The sequence below is a fragment of the Cydia strobilella genome, chromosome Z (assembly GCF_947568885.1).
Source record: "Cydia strobilella chromosome Z, ilCydStro3.1, whole genome shotgun sequence".
In the NCBI taxonomy this organism is placed as follows: domain Eukaryota; kingdom Metazoa; phylum Arthropoda; class Insecta; order Lepidoptera; family Tortricidae; genus Cydia; species Cydia strobilella.
Genome location: NC_086068.1, coordinates 555,788 through 581,960, shown reverse-complemented (window position 1 = coordinate 581,960; position 26,173 = coordinate 555,788). Strand labels below are relative to the sequence as shown.

At 43.0% G+C, this 26,173-nt stretch overlaps 1 protein-coding gene across 2 annotated transcripts in view; it reads right to left on the bottom strand.

Annotated features, from left to right (window-relative positions):
* LOC134754558 (protein apterous-like) overlaps window positions 1-26,173 on the bottom strand; it is a 130,831-nt gene that overhangs the window by 93,559 nt on the left and 11,099 nt on the right. For both annotated transcript variants that reach the window (XM_063690870.1, XM_063690871.1), the window contains exon 2: window positions 25,329-25,639. In XM_063690870.1, coding sequence (XP_063546940.1) covers window positions 25,329-25,639 — 311 coding nt within the window. The remainder of the gene's footprint in view (window positions 1-25,328; window positions 25,640-26,173) is intronic.

The following is a 26,173-nucleotide window of genomic DNA, read 5'->3' as shown; positions in this document are numbered from 1 at the left end:
CCCATGTTCCTTAACGAATATGCGTTAAAATTATAAATAACAAACGAAAAGGTCAACGCCCTCTATACGAGAGTAGGCCAAAGCTAGTGGCGCCATCTGATCGAGAATCAAATTTTCGTGATTTTCGAGGCACGTTTTTTCCTTAGACTGTATCCATCTATTACGGAGTTATATCTATCTTTGCTATTACTAAGACTCCGCTGTCCGTCTATCCGTCTGTCTGTCATCAGGCTGTATCTCATGAACCGTGATAGCTAGACAGTTGAAATTTTCACAGATGATATATTTCTGTTGCCGCTATAACAACAAATACTAAAAAGTACGGAACCCTCGGTGTGCGAGTCCGACTCGCACTTGGCCGGTTTTTTTTTACTTAACCTTTGGTCAGGCCTATGGAACTCTCCGCGCGAGCTCGGATTTATACCTACGACTCGCTTCCCGCCGGCGGGACTCAAGCTAGCCAGTTGGTTGCCACACGCGCTCACGCACGCGCTGTATGCCAAAGAAATGTCTTCGTCACGAACAAATAACACAGCTTGTAGTGTGGATGGATGCAGAAACAACAAAACAAATAAAAATTATAGTTTTTTCCTCTTTCGACGGATGAGGAAAAGTAAGTAGACATTCTCAATATAGGTACTTACACCTACTGTTATTATTTTTACGATAGTTACAAGCTACGTAAGGTACTATTAAATTGTTTTAAAGATGTAGGTAATATTTTTTACGACACATTTATAGCTAGATATCTACCTAACTTACCTAAGACACCTAAGTGTTTGAAAGAAGCGTCGGCAACCCTAGCGTTGTGGGGAGCGGCGCGTTGAAGGTCACTCGATTGTATTTTTGTGTAGGTATCAAAACTGTAGGTATTTGCGTTTTCTTTGAGAGATAAGTATCTGTGCTTTGGTTGTATATTACGAATCCGGCTACCACGTGACAGGCATACCCTATACTCTGATTTGTAATTAGATTCCATAAAACTAACCTCACTTTTTCTCTTTTCCGTATGTTTTAAGAAACTTAACAAAGCTAAAAGGATGTATCTATATTTATTTTAAATGCTAGAGTATGCAAAAAAGAAATTTGAGTTTACTTCTTTACATATTTTCCATTATTACGAAAGAAAAAGGATCTGAGTGAGGTTAGTTTTATGGAATCTATTTACAAATCAGTTTAGTATGGGGCTACAGGATATTGTCTAATATTATTAAGGTTTTTTTTCTTTTAAATAAATATTCTTAAGAGATATTGGAGATAAAGCTTGCCGGAGACCCTTAAAAGTGTGCATGTATGGCCCTTGAATTCTAGTTGACAACTGCCATACCGTTCTCATACGAAGGTGAGTAATAAAAATCGGTCCTTATCACAGCCACCGCCGCGGGGGGCTGAAACCATTCCCAGGGCTCAGGACTGCCCCGTGCGAATGCGGCGCGCCATTGTAACAACCCTACCAGGCGCCGCCAACTGTTTATTTGCAAACACGGCTCCGGACCGCCCGGTGAGCGACCCCTGCCTCGAAATACGAAACGGATCTACCCTCCCTCTCTGCAACTGTTAGGAGGGAAAAGGATGGTGTGTTCGGAATAGACCCCCTGGCCAGGAAACCGGAGGCGAGTTCGGTTACATCGCTTCCTAGCTGGGCGTATGTATTGTTGGATATGTTTATTTGTACTTTTTTTTGGAAAGGTGCGTACGTGGCTATTATAAAAAAAAAACACAAATAATAAGCGGTTACGATTTGTTAAATTGTATTTTTTTTTCTTTCTTACATCGTAGGCGACTGCGATCGTACATTACTTTCCTAATCTGTACTTATTGGCCTTAGACTTAAAACGCACTGCGGTTTTTCAAAAGCGGTTCCGCAACCGCAAAAAATGTAACGTACGGCATTCTTTATAAGCGCACGCAATTAAAAGACTGAAACCGCAATAATTTATCGCAGCGCGTGCTAAACTAGGCTTTTTTATCAGAGTTCCGTACCCAAAGGGTAAAAACGGGACCCTATTACTAAGACTCTACTGTCCGTCTGTCTGTCACCAGGCTGTACCTCATGAACCGTGATAGCTAGACAGTAGAAATTATCACAGATGATGTATTTATCTTGCCGCTATAAGAACAAATACTAAACAAGTTATTTAAGTGGTGCTCCCATACAACTATTAACGTGATTTTTTTGCCGTTTTTTGCGTAATAGTACGGAACCCTTCGTACGCGAGTCCGACTCGCACTTGGCCGGTTTTCATATCCATCCATACTTCCATCCTATACTAATATTATAAATGCGAAAGTCTGTCTGTCTGTCTGTCTTTCTGTCTTTCTGTCTGTGTGTTCCCTCTTCACGCTTAAACCGCTGAACCGATTTCGCTGAAATTTGGCATAGAGATAGGATGAGTCCCTGAGAAGGACATAGGATAGTTTTTATCTCGAAAATCATCCCTTAAGAAAGTAAAAAGCGGGGTGGAATTGAGATAATTAACGAAGTGCCTGCTAATTTGTGTGCATAATATGCTCAAATTTAGATTGCTATGAGAATTTTTCCAGGCGCTATTCTTACTCTAGCTGCGGTTACTAAGTCCACGCAGACGAAGTCGCGGGCAAAAGCTAGTAATATTATATATGCGAAAGTCTGTCTGTCTGTCTGTCCGTCTGTCTGTGTGTTACCTCTTCACGCTTAAATCATTCATAATTTTATTTTAATTCTTATTATAATTGTAACTATTGTTTTGTTGTGTTATGCTTATTATGTATATGGACCAATGTCTATTACTTATTCTGTGCCAATGTTGTCTGCAATAAATAAATGATAAGAATGATGATTAAACCGCTGAACCGATTTAGTTAAATAGGTACCTATATATGGTATTTTCTATAAAAAGGGACCTTATTGTCGATGGCGCTTACGCCATTATAAACGATGCTCCGAAATAAATACAATGCAGCGCGACGCTGTGCGGCGTAAGTGCCATCGACAATAAGGTCCCTTTTCATATAAAATGCCCCATATAATATTTAATCTACACACTTTAGCGACACTTGCACATGTGTTGCGTGTGTGTTGAATGAATGAACGAGCAACCTTGACTACTTCTTACCCGTGACAGTTCCCGTCGCACAAGTAGGTACATATTCTTAAGTAATAATTATCTATTTTCCCTTTCAATGGCTTATCACAAGCGTATTATATTATATTGTTGTATGGGTATCAATTCACGTGTGACATGCGATAGTGTTACGTAATATGATTATTATAGCACAGTTATAAAACTGTCTGTTTGTTTGTATCGTACTTATTACGAGTTTTAGTATACCGATACCCTGTATTTTTGCGCGTTTTGTTCTATATACAAGATTTTTTTAGGAGATTGCACGTACGGTGACTGCAGAGGCGTTTAAATATGTTTTTAGAACGTTGGCTTTTAACGATGTTCTATATCACAGATAGATGTTTGTACATACATCATCATCATCATCATGTCAGCCGATAGACGTCCACTGCTGGACATAGGCATCCCCCAAGGCTCGCCACTCCGACCGATCCTGTGCCGCTCGCAACCACCGAATTCCCTCGACCTTCACCAGGTCGTCGCTCCATCTCGTTGGAGCGAGGCCTACCGGCAGTTCGTCTTCCGGTACGCGGACGCCACTCCAGAACCTTCCGGCAACATATAATCACGGCTATTTCCCGGAGGGGTAGGCAGAGACCACGGATTTCCACTTGCTACGATCCTGACATACCTCTCGCTTCCTTCACTTTCATAACATTCCTCATACACGCTCGCCGGTTTAGGGTGCTCTTGACCTGGCCTTTCTTCAGGATTTCCCCGATCTAATCAGAGAAAGTCCGCCGAGGTCTGCCCTTTCCAACTCCCGTTTCTACCTCTCCCTTATACACTTATAGACTCTCTTTGTTAGCTCATAGATGTTTGTGTCCATAAGAAACAAGTAAATAATGAGCAGCGAACGCCGCGACGTCCAACTAGTGAACCACTCGAGTCCGCAGGTCACCGGGGTGACTAACACGTCTCGGCGAGATGCTGGCGATAGGGTTATCACCGCGATACGCAATTCGGCGCACTGCAAGTGTCTGGACAGAGTTGTGGCCCGATAAAATAATGATGACTAGTGATTAGCTGAACAACTTCCGATCATGACTTTATATGAATGAAAAACACGATTTTCGAAATCTGTCCATAAGAAACTAAATAATGAGCAGCGAACGCCGCGACGTCCAGCTAGTGAACCACTCGAGTCCGCAGGTCACCGGGGTGACTAACACGTCTCGGCGAGATGCTGGCGATAGGGTTATCACCGCGATACGCAATTCGGCGCACTGCGAGTGTCTGGACAGTGTTGTGGCCCGATAAAATAATGATGACTAGTGATTAGCTGAACAACTTCCGATCATGACTTTATATGAATGAAAAACACGATTTTCGAAATCTGTCCTTAAGAAACTAAATAATGAGCAGCGAACGCCGCGACGTCCAGCTAGTGAACCACTCGAGTCCGCAGGTCACCGGGGTGACTAACACGTCTCGGCGAGATGCTGGCGATAGGGTTATCACCGCGATACGCAATTCGGCGCACTGCGAGTGTCTGGACAGTGTTGTGGCCCGATAAAATAATGATGACTAGTGATTAGCTGAACAACTTCCGATCATGACTTTATATGAATGAAAAACACGATTTTAGAAATCTGTCCATAAGAAACTAAATAATGAGCAGCGGACGCCGCGACGTCCAGCTAGTAAACCACTCGAGTCCGCAGGTCACCGGGGTGACTAACACGTCTCGGCGAGATGCTGGCGATAGGGTTATCACCGCGATACGCAATTCGGCGCACTGCGAGTGTCTGGACAGTGTTGTGGCCCGATAAAATAATGATGACTAGTGATTAGCTGAACAACTTCCGATCATGACTTTATATAAATGAAAAACACGATTTTAGAAATCTGTCCATAAGAAACTAAATAATGAGCAGCGGACGCCGCGACGTCCAGCTAGTAAACCACTCGAGTCCGCAGGTCACCGGGGTGACTAACACGTCTCGGCGAGATGCTGGCGATAGGGTTATCACCGCGATACGCAATTCGGCACAATGCGTGTGTCTGGACAGTGTTGTGGCCCGATAAAATAATGATGACTAGTGATTAGCTGAACAACTTCCGATCATGACTATATGAACGAAAAACACGATTTTAGAAATCTGTCTGTATGTTACCTCTTCACGCTTAAACCGCTGAACCGATTTAGTTGAAAGTCAATCTCAATGTTTTTTTTTGTATTTATTTATTAACACACTGTATATAAACAAGTTTATGAACAAATCAAATTATTTTATTAAATATTTTGATGCTTTTTATTTTTTTAAGTAGTCACACTACTATATATAAATTAAAAAACTGTAATAGATGTCATATATTAAAGAAAAAGTGACGAAGCCCTCCAGTGGTGAAGGCGCCTCAAATGCTTCAAAGACGCCTAGTCTTACTAAGATGGCATATAGTCGAGAAATTCGGACGGGCACCGCCGTGGCGGGGTGGCCTAGGGGTTCATGGCGTTAGCCGCGATAGCTAAAGACGCCGGTTCGAATCCGGCCTTCACCACTGGAGGGCTATGTCACTTTTTCTTTAATATATGACATCTATTACAGTTTTTAACACTGTATATAACTTAAATCTTAAACAGATTCCCGCAAACTGTATTTTTTTAGGTATAGTTTGCCTGCAGGTAAATCTCCACATACTCATATAAGAGTGTATACAGGATGGCTAAAAAATTAGTGCATTCTCGTTGCCATAGGGGGTTTTGGTTTTTTTTTATGATGAATAGGCAGGCGTTTGACCACGATCCCACCTGATGGTAAGTGATGATGCGGTCTACGGTGGAGCACGCTTACCTATGAGATACCTATTAACTCTTGCCTTGAAGAGCTCCAAATTGTACTCATGCGGAAACACAGATTCGGGCAGGGCGTTCCACTCCGAATTATACTAAGCAACGTTTATTATAGGACCAACCACGAAATCGCGACAAAAAAAATTACGCTCATATAGAAAACGGACCAGCCAAAATGTATGAAACAGTTTCGCGATTTCGGGGTTGGTCCCAAAGTTATCAGAGTTGTATTATATGGCCTCGGATTTTATAAATATATGACATCTGTTCCAGTTAAAAAAAGATCAACTGGTTAAAGTTGGTAGTCACAAGACAAGACAAGACAAGACAAGAGACGCCACACCCAGCCAGGAACATGCCTGCTCCGGACTAGCCGGCATACCAGGGGACGTAATTTTATGGGGAGTGACACGCTCTGGGATGGGAAAGGGATAGTTATAATCAGCCGGCTATGCAGCCTTAAGCCAATATTGGAAGATAGGTGGGGTAGGTTATGTCGTCGAGGGAGAGCGTTGGTGATAATATGCTTCTCGTCGTTTTCGTTTCGGTCTTCATAACATCTTGTGCCAAGCGAGGCCAATATCATCTTGAGATAACGTTTGCTCGTCGATTCGAGGTGTGGGTTCTTCTTCTTCTGATTCGCTGTCGGTTTCGTCCAGTTGATATATTTCTCTTGCTGCTTTGATGAATTCGCCTTTGTCGTCTGCCATGTTGAGCCACTCAAGAGGGATGCCGGGATGGAGCTCTGTAGCTATATCTTATGCGGCTTCTAAGAGATGAGGTTTTGGGCGTCATAGGATGTCCTAGGTAGCATTTTATCCTCTTGGTTATTGTTCTGCCGTTCTGACATTAATTCCCAATCATGCAATTCTCCCCGCTCGCTTGCCTCCTTTATAAAAAACTAAGTCTACCAAGATGCCCATACTTCAAGCACAAGAGGACGGCACGTTGTCACTTAAACAACACTCATTTAAACAATTCATAAAGAAATAGCACCACAAAGAAACACACAAATAGCACCTCACTTGGATTGCATAGCTATCAAATTTGAGTGGTAGAGTCCTCTAATTCCGCGTAGTGGCGATACCCTTTTTTTGTCACCACATGTTGCAGCAGTGAATCGTGTAGACAATGTCTGTCAGCCTGCACGTTCGGGATAAACTCAAAAAACCGGACAATCGCGAGCCGGACCCGCCAACCGAGGGCTCCGTACTTTTTAGTATCTGTTGTTGCAGGCAACAGAAACACATCATCCGTGAAAACTTCAACCGTCCAGCCATCACGGTTTACGAGACACAGGCCGGCGACAGATAGACGGACAGACGGACAGCGGCACGGAACCCTAAAAACCACCGAGCGGACCCCCATGCGGCCCTCACCCATCAACAGAGCGACTCCCGAGGAAGGTTCAGGCGTACAATTTGTAGCCTAATAAGTTGTTTGTTTTTAAACTAACTTAACCCCAACAACACCGAATGTAGTTGTACCTACATACAAACACTGTTAAGAACGGACCGTTATTTAAAAGACGTAAAATGGAAAAATCTCACCGGTAAATTGCACTGTTAACATTGCCACTCACTGTTTCACTTTCACATACAACCAACCCACGTGTTACGAGATAAGCAGATATTCTATAGAAACGTATACTGCATATCTAGATGCTCGCGTCGGTAAAAACTATCACGGTCCGGTCAACATCTGGTGACAAGATGCAATTGCGAATGCCATTGTAAAGGGCCCCCGGAACACAACCGACCCCGGCCGCGGTCAGGACCAAAACCATCATCAACTGGTTAAAGTTGGTAGTAGTAAGTTATTCACGCCCACCCTTTCTTGAGCTCGGTGAGCTAATGCAAAAAAAATGGCGGTCACTAGTTTTTGCAAAATCGGCTGCCTTATCTTTCAACCCAGGAGGGAAACTATTAGTCCTTGTCAGGATTCCTGTGAGTATACATTTTGACTTTACTTTTAGTCGAAAGTCGTAGTCCCAACTTTCATATTCGGCTGGATCAATACATGATGATCGTATGATGGTCGCGCTCTGTAGATGTCGTCGCGATACCTGCGACGCGCCTGTGTCGAGGGCGTGCTCTGCCACTGCGGAGTTGCTGCAATCCATCTTCTTCACAAAGCGCGCGCGAGTGACTAAAAACACGTGAGTTTAAACCGTTTATTATGTCTCACGACAGTTTAAATTGTTCGACTGTCACGTTGGCTAGGCCGGCTGGTTCGCCCGCACTTTTGCAGCGATATACCGTGCGTTATCAGCGGCACCGGCACGGCAAAGGCAACCGTTGATAAGCTATTAATAACTCTTCTTAGATCGATTTGGTACTTTGAACTCCAGCGGAGCATTCCGCGAGTGTCCCAGACTGACCATGTTGCATAATTTTAACAACTGCTGCTATTGGTTGATCTCCGCTCCGCTGATGGATAACAACGAATGATATTGGTTGATCTCCGCTCCGCTGATGGATAACAACTGCTGCTATTGGTTGATCTCCGCTCCGCTGATGGATAACAACTGCTGCTATTGGTTGATCTCCGCTCCGCTAATGGAGCTGGTTTATTCCCACATGGCTCTCCTCGCCTCGTCTCCTCTCACCTCCGCCTGAGTGGAAAGGCATCCTCAGACTTATACTTGTCTATGATGTATTTTAAAATGAAAAATTGTGGTATTCTCTATAAAAAGGGACCTTATTGTCGATATCGCTTACGCCATTCCGATATAAATGAAGGGTACACGGAAAGAACATGTCTAGTCACTTTTTTCGGAAAATATTTTGACATGGTTCCAAATTTTAAAACCGCGATTACTCAAAATGTTACTATAGGTAAAGTGACTAGACAAGTTCTTTCCGTGTACCCTTCAAATACAATGCCGCGCGACGCTGTGCGGCGCAAGCGCCAACGACAATAAGGTCCCTTTTCATAGAAAATTCCCCTATTTACTTCTACCAAAATATCACTTACATACTTCATTCGTATTGGTTGATTAAATAGGTATAGCCAAAGATAGATATAACTCCGTAATAGATGGATACAGTCCAAGGAAAAAACGTGCCTCGAAGGTCAAGAAAATTTGATTGAGAGGGCGCTACTAGCTTTGGCTTACTGTCGTATAGATGGCGTTGACGGTTTCGTTTGTTATTTAACAATCTTAACGCATATCAGTGAAAGAACATGGGTCAAAATCATAAAAAAAATTAATGCAAATAAATAAATCATTTATCCATATTTAAATACATTTTATAGTATTTTTATAAATATTTATTTTTAGTTTTAAAGTGTGTCGACAGATGGCAGTGAATTTACTGGGGTTACAAAATTTACTATGACAGTACCCGCTCTAGTATAAGTCACTCTATGGTATAGCTTAGGTGTCTTGTTGGTGATGTTTGTGAAATTCCCCTTTTAATTTATAACTTCTAATTACAGCCCATCTCATATTCTTTTAACCTATTTCTTCTGACTGGTACTGTACTAAAGAAAATAGAAATTGTTTCTCGACCTGCGAGGCTGCGACCTGTGACTCAATTGACACGGCACAGGTGATTTGATTAACCACACGCGCCGGCAATGATGCGCAAACGCATCGAAAATAACCTCGCACACAAGGGCCAGTGAAAAGATTAACCAACCATGTAATTTGTTTTGCACACCGTACACTGCGGCCCATTAATTGTCTACGCCACCCACATTAGTTTTGGAAAAGTCGTAAATGCCAAGCTAAGCTAAATGATGATAAGCTCTTTTTGAAATAATCTAATTTGTATTATCTCTTCGCTTGGGCAGTTTAATAGTTTCCGAATGGCTAGGCAACGCCGAGGTGGCGCTAATCTAACATCTTTATTGAAATCTCATTAATTTCTCCAGGAAGCGTTCCCATAGCATATAATATCCCATAATTATATTTGTATATTTGATTATATGTCATTTTTATTTTATTTTTGCTGTTGTATTTGTAGCACCGCCCACAATATCTGCTTAGCCTTAAGGTTGACTGGTAGAGAATTCCTTATGGCATCAAGTCCGCCTTTTGTACTGTAAGGTTTTTTCTTTTGTGCAATAAAGATTAAATAAATAAATAACAAGCTCTTGTTTGTGTTATCACCGTAATTAGGTTCCATTACGTGTTCCGAGACATTTGCATGCGAAATGAGGACATGAATGGATACAATTATGAGTACAATATTAAAACTTATTTACTTTGTATGGTGACAAACAAACTCATTCACAGAACATATTATCAAACGAATTCAAGTATGTCAACGGTCAATAGAAAGAAGTGTCCTTAACATAAAGTTATCAGAGTTAGAAACACAGAGATAAGAACAAGAACTAAATTTATAGATGCGACAATGTATATATTGAAACGATAATACAATTGGGCGGGGCACATAGCCAGGATAGAAAATAACGGACAAAAATAGCAATTAATTGGAATCCAAAAAATGGTTAGAGAAAAAGGGCAAACCCAAAAACAAGATGGGAAAAAGACCTAATAGAAACCATAGGAAAAGACTGGAAAGAAATGGCAACAGATAAACAAGAATGGAAGGAAAGGATGGACAAAAACTTTAATATAATAGAAAAAGGTGATTCGGAAGAGGCGCCAAGCCACTTATACTGCGGGCCAACTCTCTTTTATAGGGGATACTACAGCAATGTTCTGCCACCACGCCACCAGAGTGCAGCACTAGCCTTTTTAGTAAACCATAGAGTAACTTATACATACTGTACCTTTAACAGGTTTTAGACAAGTTTTCAGAGATAATAAAATATGACTGATGCATCAAGGCGGTTTGTTTACAGAGGACCTACCGGCTACCGGAAAACGCGAATTAGACATTCCGCTATCTACCTCTTTATCGCTCGAATATCAAAAAGTGACAGATGTTAGATGACGAAATTTCGATTTTCTTGTTTCGTGATAGACCCTCAGATTGTGGTAGTGGCGCCCCCTATGGAGAGTTTTGCGGAATATTCCCTTGCCATGGATACAAGCGGCTCAAGCTAACTTGTTTTAGAGTAGTTGCCCAATAGTTGCAGTTGCTGTGGTTGGTATATAATTTGTATTTACTTATTGCCATTATATCTTCCTCAAAATTGCCTCTCTGTTATTTACATATGTAACTATTGTGCAATTGATAGCTGTTGATCTAAAAACTCTAAATAAATAAAAGCCAGAGAGCTGTTTTAATTCTTTACTTTTGGTCTCCAAAAGCTATCATATCCGTTACAGATGTTGATGCAACCGCGCGTGTGATTGGGACCGACATTATCAGCCGTACCAACCCGTAGACTCTTTGATCGATGCCCGAGCCGCAGTGTTTCGGCCGACATGAGACACCTACTCGTACACGATCTGCGCGAGTGATTCCGTTTCAATGGTATCATAGGTATCAGTTCGTTGAAGTCAGGTGCAAAATACTGGCGATGCGAGTGAGGGATACAACGTACATTTCAAGTGACATCGAGAGTTGAACTCGGACTTTTGTCCGTAGTTCGCCCTTCGTGCTTCGTTCGGGCTTCTAGTAACTTTTTTTCTGTGTATGATAAGGATCCGAATTTTAAATCAATCTATGTATTTGCTTGTTTGTGGAGAATGATTTTTAGGGTTACGTACCAAAAGGGTAAAAACGGGACTCTATTACTAAGACTTATATTGACCGGAATATAGACCGTGATTACCTTTTTGCATGTAACTACGTCGAAATCTGGTCGAAATATTGGGAGCTCATAAACAATTCAAAAGGTAATCACGGTCTATATCCCGGTCAATATAAGTCTAGTGAAACTAACCGTGAATCAATTAAAACTCTATTACTAAGACTCCACTGTCCGTCTGTCTTGTCACCAGGATGTATTACCGATGTAGTACCGTTTAAATTTTCATGGCTCCTCTACATGATGGCCCAGCGCTGGAGCTGGACCAGCAAGATAGCTATGCGATGGTTGAGAGCCTGGTCACGTGCTGTACAATTGTACATCCCATCTATCTGGCTATCCCATCGCCATCCCGCCGCGTCATAAGCCATCCGACACCACTACCCTCTCTACACGCTGGCCCATCTTAGTAACATAATCTTAACATCTTAGTAGATAATTTTAATCTATATCTCAAAGAGAAGGTCACGCAAAAATTCCTGTAAGTATTTCGGGTTAAAATAGGTGGTGCTTATGCAGGGAACTTTGCGCCGCGATAAGGCGGTGACCCGGACGCCGATAACTCCGTCTGCCATGCGCGTGCGCCGGCGCGAGCCAGTGCGCCCATCACGCGCACCACCTCTTCCACCGAGCACCAGAAAACTACGTACGTAGGTACACAACACCAAGGTGAACCCTTTATACGAAAAATCCCTACTAAATAAATATAAAAGTAACTAGACTTATATTGACCGGGATATAGACCGTGATTACCTTTTGAATTACTTTTGTTTTGTTGTTTTGAAATATCGGGAGCTCATAAATAATACAAAAGGTAATCACGGTCTATATCCCGGTCAATATAAGTCTAGTGAAACTAACCGTGAATCATTCAAAACTCTAAAAGTAACTGTCTGTTACCCAGTCTCATTCAAACCGCTATCGATTTAGAATCTAAAATCTAAATTGTTACATGAAAAATATCGACAACCAATAAAAACCAAACGGAATGGGTTCAGTTCACTTGCTAGAAATAAATTCTAGATTGGATCATTCCACGCGTAGTAGCAAAACTAGCAACAAAGTGATGTAACGTTGTCACAGACGTTTCCCGCGTGGAAATATGATTAACACAATACACAATTAGCATTTCGGGCGCTGGCCATCGGCCGCCGCGGTGCCGTGAGACAATGCTCAGATCGAGAGATAGTGCGCCGCGCCGCGAGGGACTAGAGAAAAGATACACGCTTCAAGAGTATGTCAGAGCGCTTCTAATAAGGCCTAGAAGATAACATATGAAGGGTACACGGAAAGAACATGTCACTTTTTTTCGGAAAATGAGATTTTCATTTCAAATGTAGAGCTCTTAATGAACTATTAGTTATATCTTTTGCTACCACTGTATAATATATGTAACACAACTTTTTTTTAGTTAAAAAAGACCTGGTCACGGATTTTTTTTTTTTATACTACGTCGGTGGCAAACAAGCATACGGCCCGCCTGATGTTAAGCAGTCTCCATAGCCTATGTACGCCTGCAACTCCAGAGGAGTTACATACATTACCATACATTTTGACATGGTTCCAAATTTTAAAACCGCGATTACTCAAAATGCTACTCAAGGGAGTAGACATGTTCTTTCCGTGTACCCTTCATATGCAGACCGGAGTGCTGGCAAGATGGCGGGACTACTTGGACGCATTCTATCCGGATTGAAAGTACAGACAGTGTAGTGGAGGAAACGTGGGCAGGCCTTTACCCAGCATAGTGGGAAACAAAATTAGGCTTCGCCGAAGTGCTAGCGGTGGATAATTTAAAAATGTTATATAGTTGGTAAAAATGTTTAAAAAAATTAATGGGTCTACCTCAGATTAAGATAACTTTTATTATTAGGCCATCAAAATTTTTAATGTTTGAATGTGGAATGTCAGCCTCGCTCTCCTCTCATGCCTCGCGCCTGTCCGTTATGAATGGGCCGGTGCCGGAACCCCGAGCGATGGCGAGGGATTGTTGCTGATACGGCTGTTCTTCGCTTTTACTCGCATATATTAGCGGTTGTGAATGAGTATGTCTCCGTTATGTTTGCATAAATATACCTACTATTATGGCAATAAGGCCTTTGAGGAGTTTTTGTATTTGCCACAGTGACTAAATGAAATTCCGATAGTCAAAAGCTGTTATGAAACTGAGCTATAAATAAGATGGCTTGAAGCGAGGTTAGACTAGGAAAAACTTGCATGCAATTTACGTTACATTGCTGACTACTAAGGTAAACTTCATTCAAAATGTTTATCAGATACCGCAATGTAATGAGAATTGCACGCAAGTTTTTGCTAGTCTAAACCTCGCTTTAGACTTATTTTCTTGGTATAAAAAAACTGAGAAAATTCTCAAGATTTTTTTAAATATGGAATAAAGAGTATGATAGCGAGAACTGTGAGACGCAATCAACTGATCTGAGCAGCACATACATTTCACGTCCATCTAAGCTTCCAATAGTTGTCTATATAAGAAGGATATATATACCTAATATAGTATCTTTAATGTTTTCATTATCAAACTTTCAAGGATGGCAGAGGGTCGGGTGGCTAGGCGCATCTTTTACTCGGAGCTGGAGGAGGGCAAGCGAAAGCATGGCGGACAACTTCTCAGATATAAAGATGTGCTTAAGCGCCACATGAAGAGCTGCAACATTGACCCGCTTAATCGCACTTAAACTATCTTGAGACATATTTCAAAATATTTATCAGTACGGTTTTTACTCACTATTATTTTTAGTCGCTTTTGGCGACATGTTTCGGATTCTTTGGGAATCCATCCTCAGGTTCCTCAGGCGGGCGGCGCGGGCAGTGCACGACGTACAACCGCCGCGGACACTCGTGCCTGAGGATGGATTCCCAAAGAAACCGAAACATGTCGCCAAAAGCGACTAAAAATAATTACGTCAATGGTGTGCTTTCCTGCCCGTCATGTGCACGGGTCTTCGCAAATAAAATCGGCTAAAAAGGTCGTAGCGGTCAGGAAACACTGCGGGAACACTCCATCATCATTATCATCATCATATCAGCCCTTTATCGCCCACTGCTGAGCATAAGCCTCTCTTCCATCACGCCACTCGACCCGGTCCTGAGCTAATCTCATCCAGAAGTGACCCGCAATCTTCCGGATGTCGTCCACCCAACGAGCCAACGGACGCCAGGGGCTTCTTTCATCCAAAAGCGGCCACCATTCCGTTAAAATTTTAGTCCACCTGCCTATTAGCAACATGTCCCGCCCAACTCCATTTTAGTTTGGTATTGACGAAACTAACGTCTTGCACCTTGGTGCGTCGACAGGGGCGTAGCTAGAGGATATGGCGCCCGGGGCAGTCACCAAATTTGCGCCCCCTGACGACTGACAAAAGTTTCCCTGCTGCTGCCTTTTGCCCATTTTGGCTCCCCCCCCCCTTGGATGGCGCCCGGGGCACCTGCCCCCTCTGCCCCCCCCCTAATTACGTCACTGAAGGTGGCAATAGTCCCTTTGGGGTATATAGTGTCAAACACTGTGACATTTTCGTTAACTCTTCCGTTTAATTCAGACGGAGTATCTCAATTTCTTAGGATTGATCCTAGTTGGTCGTTGAATAAAGAATTTAATTTAATTTAATTTAATTTAATTTAATTAATTTAGGAGGGTGGGAGGAGGATAGGAGGTTACTTTTGAGTTAGGTCACGTTCTGAGGTCACTAAGAAAGTAACCTAACTCGATAGTGACCTACTTCACATACAAAAACTGGTCATATCACTTTTGAGGCCGGCTTTATAGCCGGACGTATTAAAATTTATGTTTTTAGTTTTTTTTAGGGTTCCGTACCCAGAGGGTAAAAACGGGACCCTATTACTAAGATTCCGCTGTCTGTCTGTCTGTCCGTCTGTCACCAGGCTGCACCTAATAGCTAGATAGTTAAAATTTTCACAGATGATGTATTTCTGTTGCCGCTATCAACAAATACAAAAAACAGAACAAAATAAATATTTAAGTATGTCGCAACAAACATGTTTTTTTTGCTGTTTTTTGCGTAGTTACGAAACCTTTCGTGCGCGAGTCCGTCTCGCTCTTGGCCGGGTTTTAAAAAAATAATTGTATGAATACACATCCCCAATTATCTCATATTTCTCACATCATAAAACGTCAAATTCCACAACTGACATGTGTAGTAAATCGTCATGAAGCGGATTCCATACAACAGACAAGTCTAATCCATCAACAACCTCACGCTCAACCGTCGAATCCAACAATGTTAGCAATCTTGATGCGCAGGCGCACACCTTAACCCAAAACACCCCCACACCTTAATATGTGCACCCCAGGGTTCATATTCCCTTGTTCAGTGTGTGTGTAAAAAGACTTGGCTTCCGCTCGCGTGACGTCACGGGGCTGCGCGCGCGGATTAGCGCGCAGTCACGCGAACTTGGACGTTTTTCTGCCGCACCCGCCGTCTGGCGTCTTCCCACAGACTTTAACATAACTTACGAGTTACAAATTCAATTATAGTTATTATAATTATAAGGTTAGCTGGGACAAGAGATACCTACGCTTGTTGCCCCGAGAAAATTAAACTATGGGTCTCTTATCCTAACCTTAGTTAGTTTATCTACTTTTTAGTAGGAGGATATAACCAAACGGAGCCGCCACGTCTTTAGTTTGCTGTACAAAAAAAAAGAATTGTTCAAGTCGGACCACGGGTCTCGGAGTAATCGCTGAACATCCTACATTAAAAAAATCATCATCACTATCTTCAAAACAATCATCATCAGGTCCACTTCATCAAATTGGTCGTTTTCGAGAGAAAATGCTCAAGTTGCTTATGAAACCACCCAAATCACCATACATGTGCCTTTAAAAATTGAGGAGTTCCCTCAATTCCTCAGGGATCCCATCATCAGATCAGAACCAGATTAATATGGGACCAACTTGGAAGTAGCTCCTTTCGAACAAAAAAAGAATTACTCAAATCGGACCACGGGTCTCGGAATAATCGGTGAACATACATTAAAAAAAAATAACCACAACCGAATACAGAACCTCCTCCTTCTATGAAATTGAAGTCGGTTAAAAAGTCTGCCAATTTTTGCGGGGGAGGGAAACGTCAAATGTATACGAAACGTCAAAATAGCCATGTCAGATAAACGTCAGTCCATACATTGTGCATGACCATTGGCCGACTATTTTCGACAGAGGGGAATGCCTGTTAATGGCTACTCCGTTTGGTTTTATCCCACTAGATGACTAGACTAAAAGTAAAAGTAAAAGGTTGATTTTGAATTTTCAATCGGTAAAAATGATCACTGATTTGATTAGAATTGTTAAATTCATAAAGGTCGTCAATTTTGTTCGGCACTTGACCAGAACAAAGTAGAGCATTTTGAATTGAAACGAACGTCTTATTAATCGTCATGATCGTAAAATTACGATGATAAAAACAGAATCACTAAATAAAACGGAAATGTTGAGAAATCCTGCAGAAAAAACATGAATCTGGAAATATACCTATGCGTATACTATTCCCTTAAATAAGTGCGTTTTTTTTTTTCAGAAAAAATTTGAAAATCTGGCATGTAAATAAAACTGAAATCATTTTCTTATGTAATATGAAGTAATATTTCGATCTTGTTCGTAGTTCATTATTTCACAGATGATAGGCAGAGCCATTATAAGTTTTATAGTTTATAGTTTTAAAATCATATTATGTAATTTTTTTAAACGGACAAGTGCGAGTGGGACTCGCCCACCGAGGGTTCGGTACTTTTTACTATTTGCTGTTATAGCGGCAACAGAAATGCATCATCTGTGAAAATTTCAACTGTCTAGCTATCACGGTTCATGAGATACAGCCTGGTGACAGACAGACAGACGGACAGTGGAGTCTTAGTAATAGGGTCCCGTTTTTACCCTTTGGGTACGGAACCCTAAAAACGAGATAAGTTGTTCCTTTACTTAAAGAGCACATATAGTTGTTTTCGTCGTTAAGTCGTTAAGACTAGGTCTCACGCCGGTTCTTAGGATTAGGTAGCATCTCCGACCCTAAATAGAATTGTAGAAGGATATAAGCTACGTTGAGTAACGTGACCTGCATATTTCATACAACAAAAGCGAACCTGCGACCCTTGACTTATTAAATAACCTTAGATAAGTTCGTACAAACTTGCCAAAGGCCAGAAGCGTAAGGACGTATGTACATAATTCAGTTAACTTTGCACCTTACTCCGTGGTAATAAAGCCCTACATTGCATCTCTTAAACTATCAGTATAGTTAGCTCTTAACAATAAGAGCTCGTAGCGTAGTGGTGTACAGCCGCCATCAGATATATCTGAGCGGCGGAGGTGATCACAATATCTGAACACGCACTCTAACGCCTTTACAATAGAGGCGTGTTCAGATATTTGTGAGAGTCTTGGCCGCTCCTATATATCTGACGGCGACTGTAAAGTCACCTGCAATTAGGGTTGCCAGACGTCAGTTTCCTGACGATAGGAATTTTGGCATTTGTCAAGAAAGCGGCCGGAATACGAAAATGTCAGGAATTACTTGATTTTTTTTACGACCCATGGCATCAGATCAGCCTTTGTTCTAATGAAATACCTTGCGCAGATGATGATTTACTACCACAGACCAACCCCTAACAACCCCCCCCCTCCCCCCTACCGGGATACTGCTTACCTTACCCATTACCGGGATGCTGCTTAAAACATCTGGCACAGATGAAAAGGCCTATTATATATGATTTTTTTCACGACCCATGGCAACAGCCTTTGTTCTAATGAAATACCTTGCGCAGATGATGATTTACTACCACAGACCAACCCCTATCCCCTCCCCTAGGCGGTTTTCTGTGTTTACTACATGCAGCCAGGGTTGGATGGAACTGGTTTGAGGTTGGAACAGGGAGTTGATGGCTATCGGCAGTGAAGAGGCATGGGCGGCAGTGGCCACTTTTAGCGTCATCGTCCTGACGCAAAAGGAGGCCGCTGAACGAATGCGCGAGAACGACGCCAACTCGCTCCCTCAGCGCCGAAGGAGGCCAGGCAGGCGGCGAAGAGCCTTCGCAGCCCGAATGCTGCCACCCTAACAGAAACTGCGTGACAGATTCTGCGAGTGACAGAACCTGCGAGTGATGGGTCGGGAGCCCCATCACTCGCCTGAAGAGGTTTCCGAGCTGGAAGGCCCTCAAGTGTTCCGAGGTGCCTTCAGCGGAGTAGGCTGCTGGAGCAGCCCCAAATTGATGGGCCCGCAAGGGCAACGCCGGCGGGGTCTCGGAGGTCTGCAAAGTTGTTCCCGTAACCCCGTCCAAAAGCGAGCGTCGGAACACCCCAGGGGTTTTAGTCCGTGCGAGTCGGGTGGGATCCCTGACGGATTTCCCCTGGGTAAAAAAAAAAAAAAAAAAATCAGATATTTTTTGCAGCCTTCGTTATGTAACATAATATTGCAAGGTACACATTGTCTACTATAAACCACTCGCGAGGTTTAAGGGGCCCACTGACTGTCAGTCCGCCGGACGATATCGGCCTGTCAGTTAGAGCAAAAATTTGACAGTCCCGAACAACTGGCCGACATCGTCCGGCGGACTGATAGTCAGTGGGTCCGTTTAGACTAGCAAGAACTTACATGCAATTTTCATTACATTGCGGTATCTGATCAAACTTTTGAATGCAGTTCACCTCAGTAGTTCTTGCTAAACCTCGCTTTACTTTTTCGTCAGCCTCCATAACAACTACTTCTGCAGATTACCGTTTTAGCAAGAACCTTTGTGAAGCTTGAGGAAGATTATATCTGTTCACTAATAATTGAAGTTTTTTTATTTGAGTCGCCGAGATCCTGACCTGCACGGCGGCTACAGTAGTACCTTTACGAGTGTTGACCCAAAAATTCTCTTCAGTCGTAATCATAAATATGCGTTCTTACGACCCCACATGCGATTAATACATTCGACTTATCTCGGAAATTTGTTTGGACTTTAATTATCTCTACACGGGTAACATGGGCCCCCCGCCGGTATGAAACCGTCTGAAGCTCCGTGATGATATAACGCCACAAATACTACTAGGGTTTTGAGGACTTAGGGCGTTCTTCCACTGGGTGCGATGGAGAGATTTCTGACAAGGTTGCGTTTGGAGACCGAAAATTAGGTAAACTGACAGACGTTGTTGAGAATCTTAGAAAAGTACTTGAAAATAAGTATCTAGGCATATATTTGATAAGTTAAAAGGTGGTTTGATGACTTTACACATCTAGTGCTGCCTTATCATTTTGGAAGATTAAAAAATCATAATCCGAGTAATTATTGCTTCAAATAGTTCAAACAAGTGATGTTCAAATTATAAATGCGAAAGTATTTATTACTAACTTTTGCCCGCGACTTCGTCTCCGTGGACTTAGTAAACCCAGCTAGAGTAAGAATAGCGCCTGGAGAAAGTCTTATAGCAATTATTCAATTTGAGCATATTATGCACACAAATTAGCAGACACTTCATTAATTATCTCAATTCCAACCCGATTTTTACTTTCTTAAGGGATGCTTTTCGGGATAAAAACTATCCTGTGTCCCTCTCAGGGACTCAACCTATCTCTATGCCAAATTTCATCTAAATCGATTCAGTGGTTTAAGCGTGAAGAGGGAACACACAGACAGACAGACAGACTTTCGCATTTATAATATTAGTATGGATAGTATGGATTTATGTCTGTTTGTTACTTGTTTGCGCTTAAACCACTTAACCGATGTTATCTGCATGGTTAAGGACTTGGGAAGGATATAGGATAGTAGACGAAGCCGCGAACAGAATCTAGTCAAACTATAATCATAATTTACATGACCAATTAATCGGTCTTTGGCGTTGAACCTGCGGTGCCGATATATCGGTCGTTGGCGTCCAAAAGGTCTCAGTTTCAGGATTCTACGCTCCATGGCTCCGAGTTGTTATTATCTTATTTTTGTGTTTATTGAATATGCTGCGATGCATAAGATAGTCGGTAAGATACACGATATAAAATAAAAGTAAAATAAGACGTTTTAAATAAATAGGTAATGCGTAACCCAACACCACTTTTGCTAGTAGACAGTATAATAAGCGTTCATCGCACCTATATAATACTTTAAACAAATCACTAGATATATACCCAAAGCTACAATATGATGTAAAAAATAAAATAATAAATTGGTTGGAAGATAAAAACTACGATCAGGTGGAAGACTTACTAGGATATGTAGCCTAGCCTAGCCTAGCCACACACACACACACACACACGCACACACACACACACACACACACACACACACACACACACACACACACACACACACACACACACACACACACACACACACACACACACACACACACACACAATTAATAAAGAAACATAGCTTTAAGAATAGTATAATACTAAATAATTGTAATTTGGATATGGAAGAGCGGTGCCTCCTAGCACAGGTTATTTTGTAAATAACTTAAAAGGAGACACCAGCCACTATAATATTTGTAAAATTTTTGAATGAAATAAAACAATTTTGAATTTTTTGAATTTGAATTTTGAACCCAGTACGTTTTGGAACTAATCTCCGGGGCATATCCGAGGCCGCCGTCAAAATGGCTTCACCGTGGGCGTGAAAGGCGATTATCGCACATGATGGAATGTCACAATACTGTACTGGAGGTGGAGTCCGAACCCACGGCTCACCAAAACGGTATGTTAGGTAACTCGGACCCAGTAGGTGTAGGTACAGTCAACATTGGAAGTAAAGTAGACTATGCGTCAAAAGTATCCCACCGAAAACATTTTCATGCAAAAAAAAGTTTTTGGTAACATTCGACATCTCTGGAGTTGCAGGCATCCATAGGCTACAGTAACTGTTTACCATCAGGTGGGCCGTATTCTTGTTTGCCATCGACGTGGTATATAAAAAAAAGTCAGGCGTTTAGAAATATTACGTTCTTCGGCCTCTGAATGGACTATTTGATACCTCATATGTCGTATATCAACACGTGTAGTAAGCACTAATCGGTCCAAATATAAGCTTTATATACAATACAATACAAATATGTTATTGCACACCTTAATAAAAGAAAAGAATACAAAATAAAACACATTGAGAACCATAGAAAATAGAAGAGGAAAGATGCTTGGACACTGCTACGACGCGACGAATTTATCAAAAACATACTTGAAGGGAGAGTTGAGGCAAGGAGACGAAGGGGGAGATCAAGGAGAACGTACATAGATCAAGTAATGGAAAAACCGGCCAAGTGCGAGTCGGACTCGCGCACCGAGGGTTCCGTACTTTTTAGTATTTGTTGTTATAGCGGCAACAGAAATACATCATCTGTGAAAATTTCAACTGTCTAGCTATCACGGTTCATGAGATATAGCCTGGTGACAGACGGACAGAAGGACAGACAGACGGACAGACGGACAGCGGAGTCTTAGTAATAGGGCCCCGTTTTTACCCTTTGGGTACGAAACCCTAAAAAGCCAACGTCGTGTCGTATCAGGCTGTCAAGGAGAAGGCAGAGGACCGACACATATGGAAATTGTTCCACCGACAAGAGTATAACTCTATATGATGATGACACACACTTTTTTACGTTGTGTGTGTGTGGTGTGTTTGTTGTTGGTTAAGGCGGTTCCCTGAGCCAGAAGGCGAAAAATCTCCTTATGATCATGTTTTTCTAAGAGGCGTTGATATTCGTAGACGTGGAAAAAATATATGTAGTTCTTGACTATATTATCTTTAATAACATAGCTTCCGATACACGAATTATGACACTTCGCTCGGTACAATTAATTCCCAAAGTAACCTCTAACTCGGACTTTTAATCTTACTTTACTCGGTTATTTATTATGTCACTCGTGCGTCTGTCTGTCTGTCTGTCTGTCCGTCTGTCCGTCTGTCACAGCCTATTTTCTCCAAAACTACTGGACCAATTAAGTTGAAATTTGGTACACATATGTAAGTTTGTGACTCAAAGATGGACATGTAACGTAAACTAATTATTTTTAAACACGGGGGCCACTTTTGGGGGGTAAATGAGAAAATTAAAAAATAAAATTTGTCAAACTATATCGTGTTACATATCAAATGAAAGAGCTTATTGTGAGAATCTCAAATATATTTTTTAAATTTTAGGACAAACAGTTTAGAAGTTATTCAAGAAAATAGGCAAAAAATGACCATCCCCCCCATACCCCCCCCCCCCCCCCTTTATCTCCGAAGCTACAGAGCCAAAAATTTTGAAAAATACACAAAATAAAGATCTATTTTGGATACCGGAAAACCTATTAGAAATGTGCAGTCAAGCGTGAGTCGGACTAAATTACTTAGTTTTTGATCCGACCCGTACGGGTTTTTTAAAGACATTTCGCATAAAAAATACATTGTTTAAATTGTGTAAAGTACGGAACCCTTGGAACGCGAGTCCGACTCGCACTTGGCCGGTTTTTAGTGCTCAAACTAGAGCAGAATAATGTTATATTAATGATTGAGACGTAAAATCGGTGTGGGAACCACTGGGAACCCATTGTTTCGGAGCTCATCGCAACTCCCTACCCGAAGCAGAACCAGCGTAGCCTGATCTATCCAACTATAATAACTGTGTCCATTTAGAGGGCGCGTGTAAAGTGGTAGCTTCACTAGCGAGGCGATAATAACGCCGCCCGATGAAAGGTCACAGGTTGATCACAGGTCACAGGTGAATCACGAAGTCAAAATGCCTGCTTACTCGACAGCCTCTACTGAAAGGGTAATGACTTTTAAAAGAGATAGACTGAAAAAAAAACCGGCCAAGTGCGAGTCGGACTCGCGCACCGAGGGTTCCGTATTTTATAGTAATAGTTGTTATAGCGGCAACAGAAATACATCATCTGTAAAATTTTCGACTGTCTAGCTATCGCGGTTCATGAGATACAGCCTGGTGACAGACAGACAGACGGACAGTGGTCTTAGTAATCCGTTTTTACCCTTTGGGTACGGAACCTTGGGTACTCTCACCCGAACCGCGCACATAAAGCCGAAGTGTGCGCCCGCGCCGCCGCCGTCCCAGCCGCGGGGACTTTACTTACGGGACACATTTGATTTACACAAACATAACGCAGTTTTATGACAAAATTTTATTGTTTCTTGTGTCCGCTCCGCCTGGGTAGCTGATAATGTCATTTGAGATGTATCGTGACAAAATTACGTTTGCCGCCGTTTTTAGACAGTAAAAAAGACTTGATTCTTAATGGTTATTATTTAGAGACGGGTACAGGTGGCGTCCCAGTTCTGGCGGCATGTTTAGGGTGGTGAACCGAGATGAGGATTGCCGAGCGGTTACTAGTTACTACCCGTAGTTGATAATTGAATAAATTAGGTTTGTGATCGTTTGGTGCGTCTACACTACGGTGTTGACTATATTTTGTTTTATGGCTCTACACGATGGCCCAGTGTAGGCCAAGGGCATTTATGCATTAGAGAGCAAGTGATGTTGCTAATGTTGCTATCTCATTCCACCGCATAGCTGCGTCCCTTGGACTGGCCTACGCTGAGTCAGAGGCATTTATTCACTTTTTTTAAACATTGAAAATTATACAAACGCTTAATCCCCAGTATTAAGCTGTCATTTTTAATAATAACGGTTAAAAAATAAGGTACCAGTAACGCACCGGCGGATCGTGTCACCGGCAGTGGGTACAGGACACAGGTACCTGAGGTACATCTACAGAGTAGGGCCCAGCGTGCCCCATCGGTCTTCTAGGCGGCCCTGTCATTTAAAAGTATGTTACTGACTATTGCCAGGCTTTGCATGGCTCTAGCTGTGCCCACAACCCGCTGCCCAGGAGCCAAATCTCTATGTATGAAAAGTGTCCATCAAAAAACAGTAATTAGGCGGCGCCACCATACACCGAAATACTACCAAAAACAACCTACGTAATTTGGTCGGGTTATTTGTTGGTTCATGTTATACTCATGTCCCAGACCCTAACTAGCGCCACCGGAGAGATTAGGAACTATTATTTAAAGCTGAAAGCGGTCACTTTTGCAACAATTCTGCCATAAGAGATTGGCACCCTTTTCTATACCATCCATACCGCTGCCTGTTCGCTTGTCACTCGCGCTGGCCGTCGAGATGTCATAGATGCGCATATCTACGTAAATCAGTCATCAGATAAGTGGTACGTGTGCAGCACGGTGCGTCGCCAGGTCGCCACCCGCTGCCGCTTGTGCCTCGCGTCTAGATGGACGATTAGGATGGACGTAACGCGTACATCAGATAAGTACGTGTGGTGCTAGACTTGTGTTGCAGCACCCATAGGCTCTTCCCACGGATTTGCCCTTTTTAGGGTTCCGTACCCAAAGGGTAAAAACGGGACCCGCCTATCACTAAGACTTCGCTGTCTGTCTGTCTGTCTGTCTGTCCGTCCGTCCGTCCATAGAGAAGTAAGCGCCGGAAGCTCCGGCTCGGACACGGCCCGGTCTAACGTGAGTCATCCTTATCTGTACTCGTGTGTGAGAACGCGGGAGTTAAAAGCGCCGAAGGAGCTTAGACGGTCTTCTCCATAATGTCCCCAAGCTCAATTTCCTTAAGCAAATGTAGGAGCCACAGAAAACCGCCTTTATTTTCGTACAGACGTGCACACTGCTAATAGGTCGTATTCTTGAGCGCAACTTATATAAGGGCTTATATAAGACCTATACACCATACGGGCGGTGACCGCGAGTCGTCCTATAAGCTAGGGGGTGGTATAGGGGGTACTGACCTGAAATAATCGTTCTTGCAGAATATATTGCTGTCTCTCGCGTAGCAGCGCTGCTCGGAGTCGAGCGGCATTTTGCACTCGCAGCAGCGCAGGCAGGGGGTGTGCCAGCGGCGCTCGAGCGCCAGCAGGTAGTAGCGGTCGGTAATGCGCGCGCCGCAGCCGGCGCAGTCGTCTGGCGGGGGCTCGTCCGGCGGCTCGCGTTTGCGGCACGACGTGCAGTCGCGCGGGGAGCCCGGCGACGCGGCCGGCGCCGCCGGCGACAGGGACCCGCCGCCCTCGTACGATGACAGGTACCGATCGTTCTGTTGCTGCTGGAACGACAACGACGGGTCAGAAACACCCCACAGGTCGGCGCTATGAAAACTTTGAGGCGGGACAGCCGGGCTAACACATGATTGGCGCGACAGTATCTCGCCGCGAGATAGACTACCCGTCCCTCTTTAATTAATACAGTTAGAAAAAGACGGATAGTCTATCTCGCGGCGAGATACTGTCGCGCCAATCATGTGCTTGGCCTACAGGTTGGCCGATGCGGCGCGACGCAACTACGCAGCTACAATTTTCCATGCGCTAGACACTTGGGCACTCTTACGGCCCGGCCACGACATCGCGCGGCGGCCATAGGTTGGAGCGGGACACAGCGATCGGACCTTTCGTTCCCACCTATGGCCGCCGCTCGCCGCTGCCGCCGCTGCGCGATGTCGTGGCCGGGCCGAGGGTTCAGTGGTACTACCGATTTCCTTGGTAAATTGCGTTATTTATTTAAATCGGTAGTACCACTGAACCCTCGGCCCGGCCACGACATCGCGCGGCGGCGGCCATAGGACTTTATTGCACATCAAAAA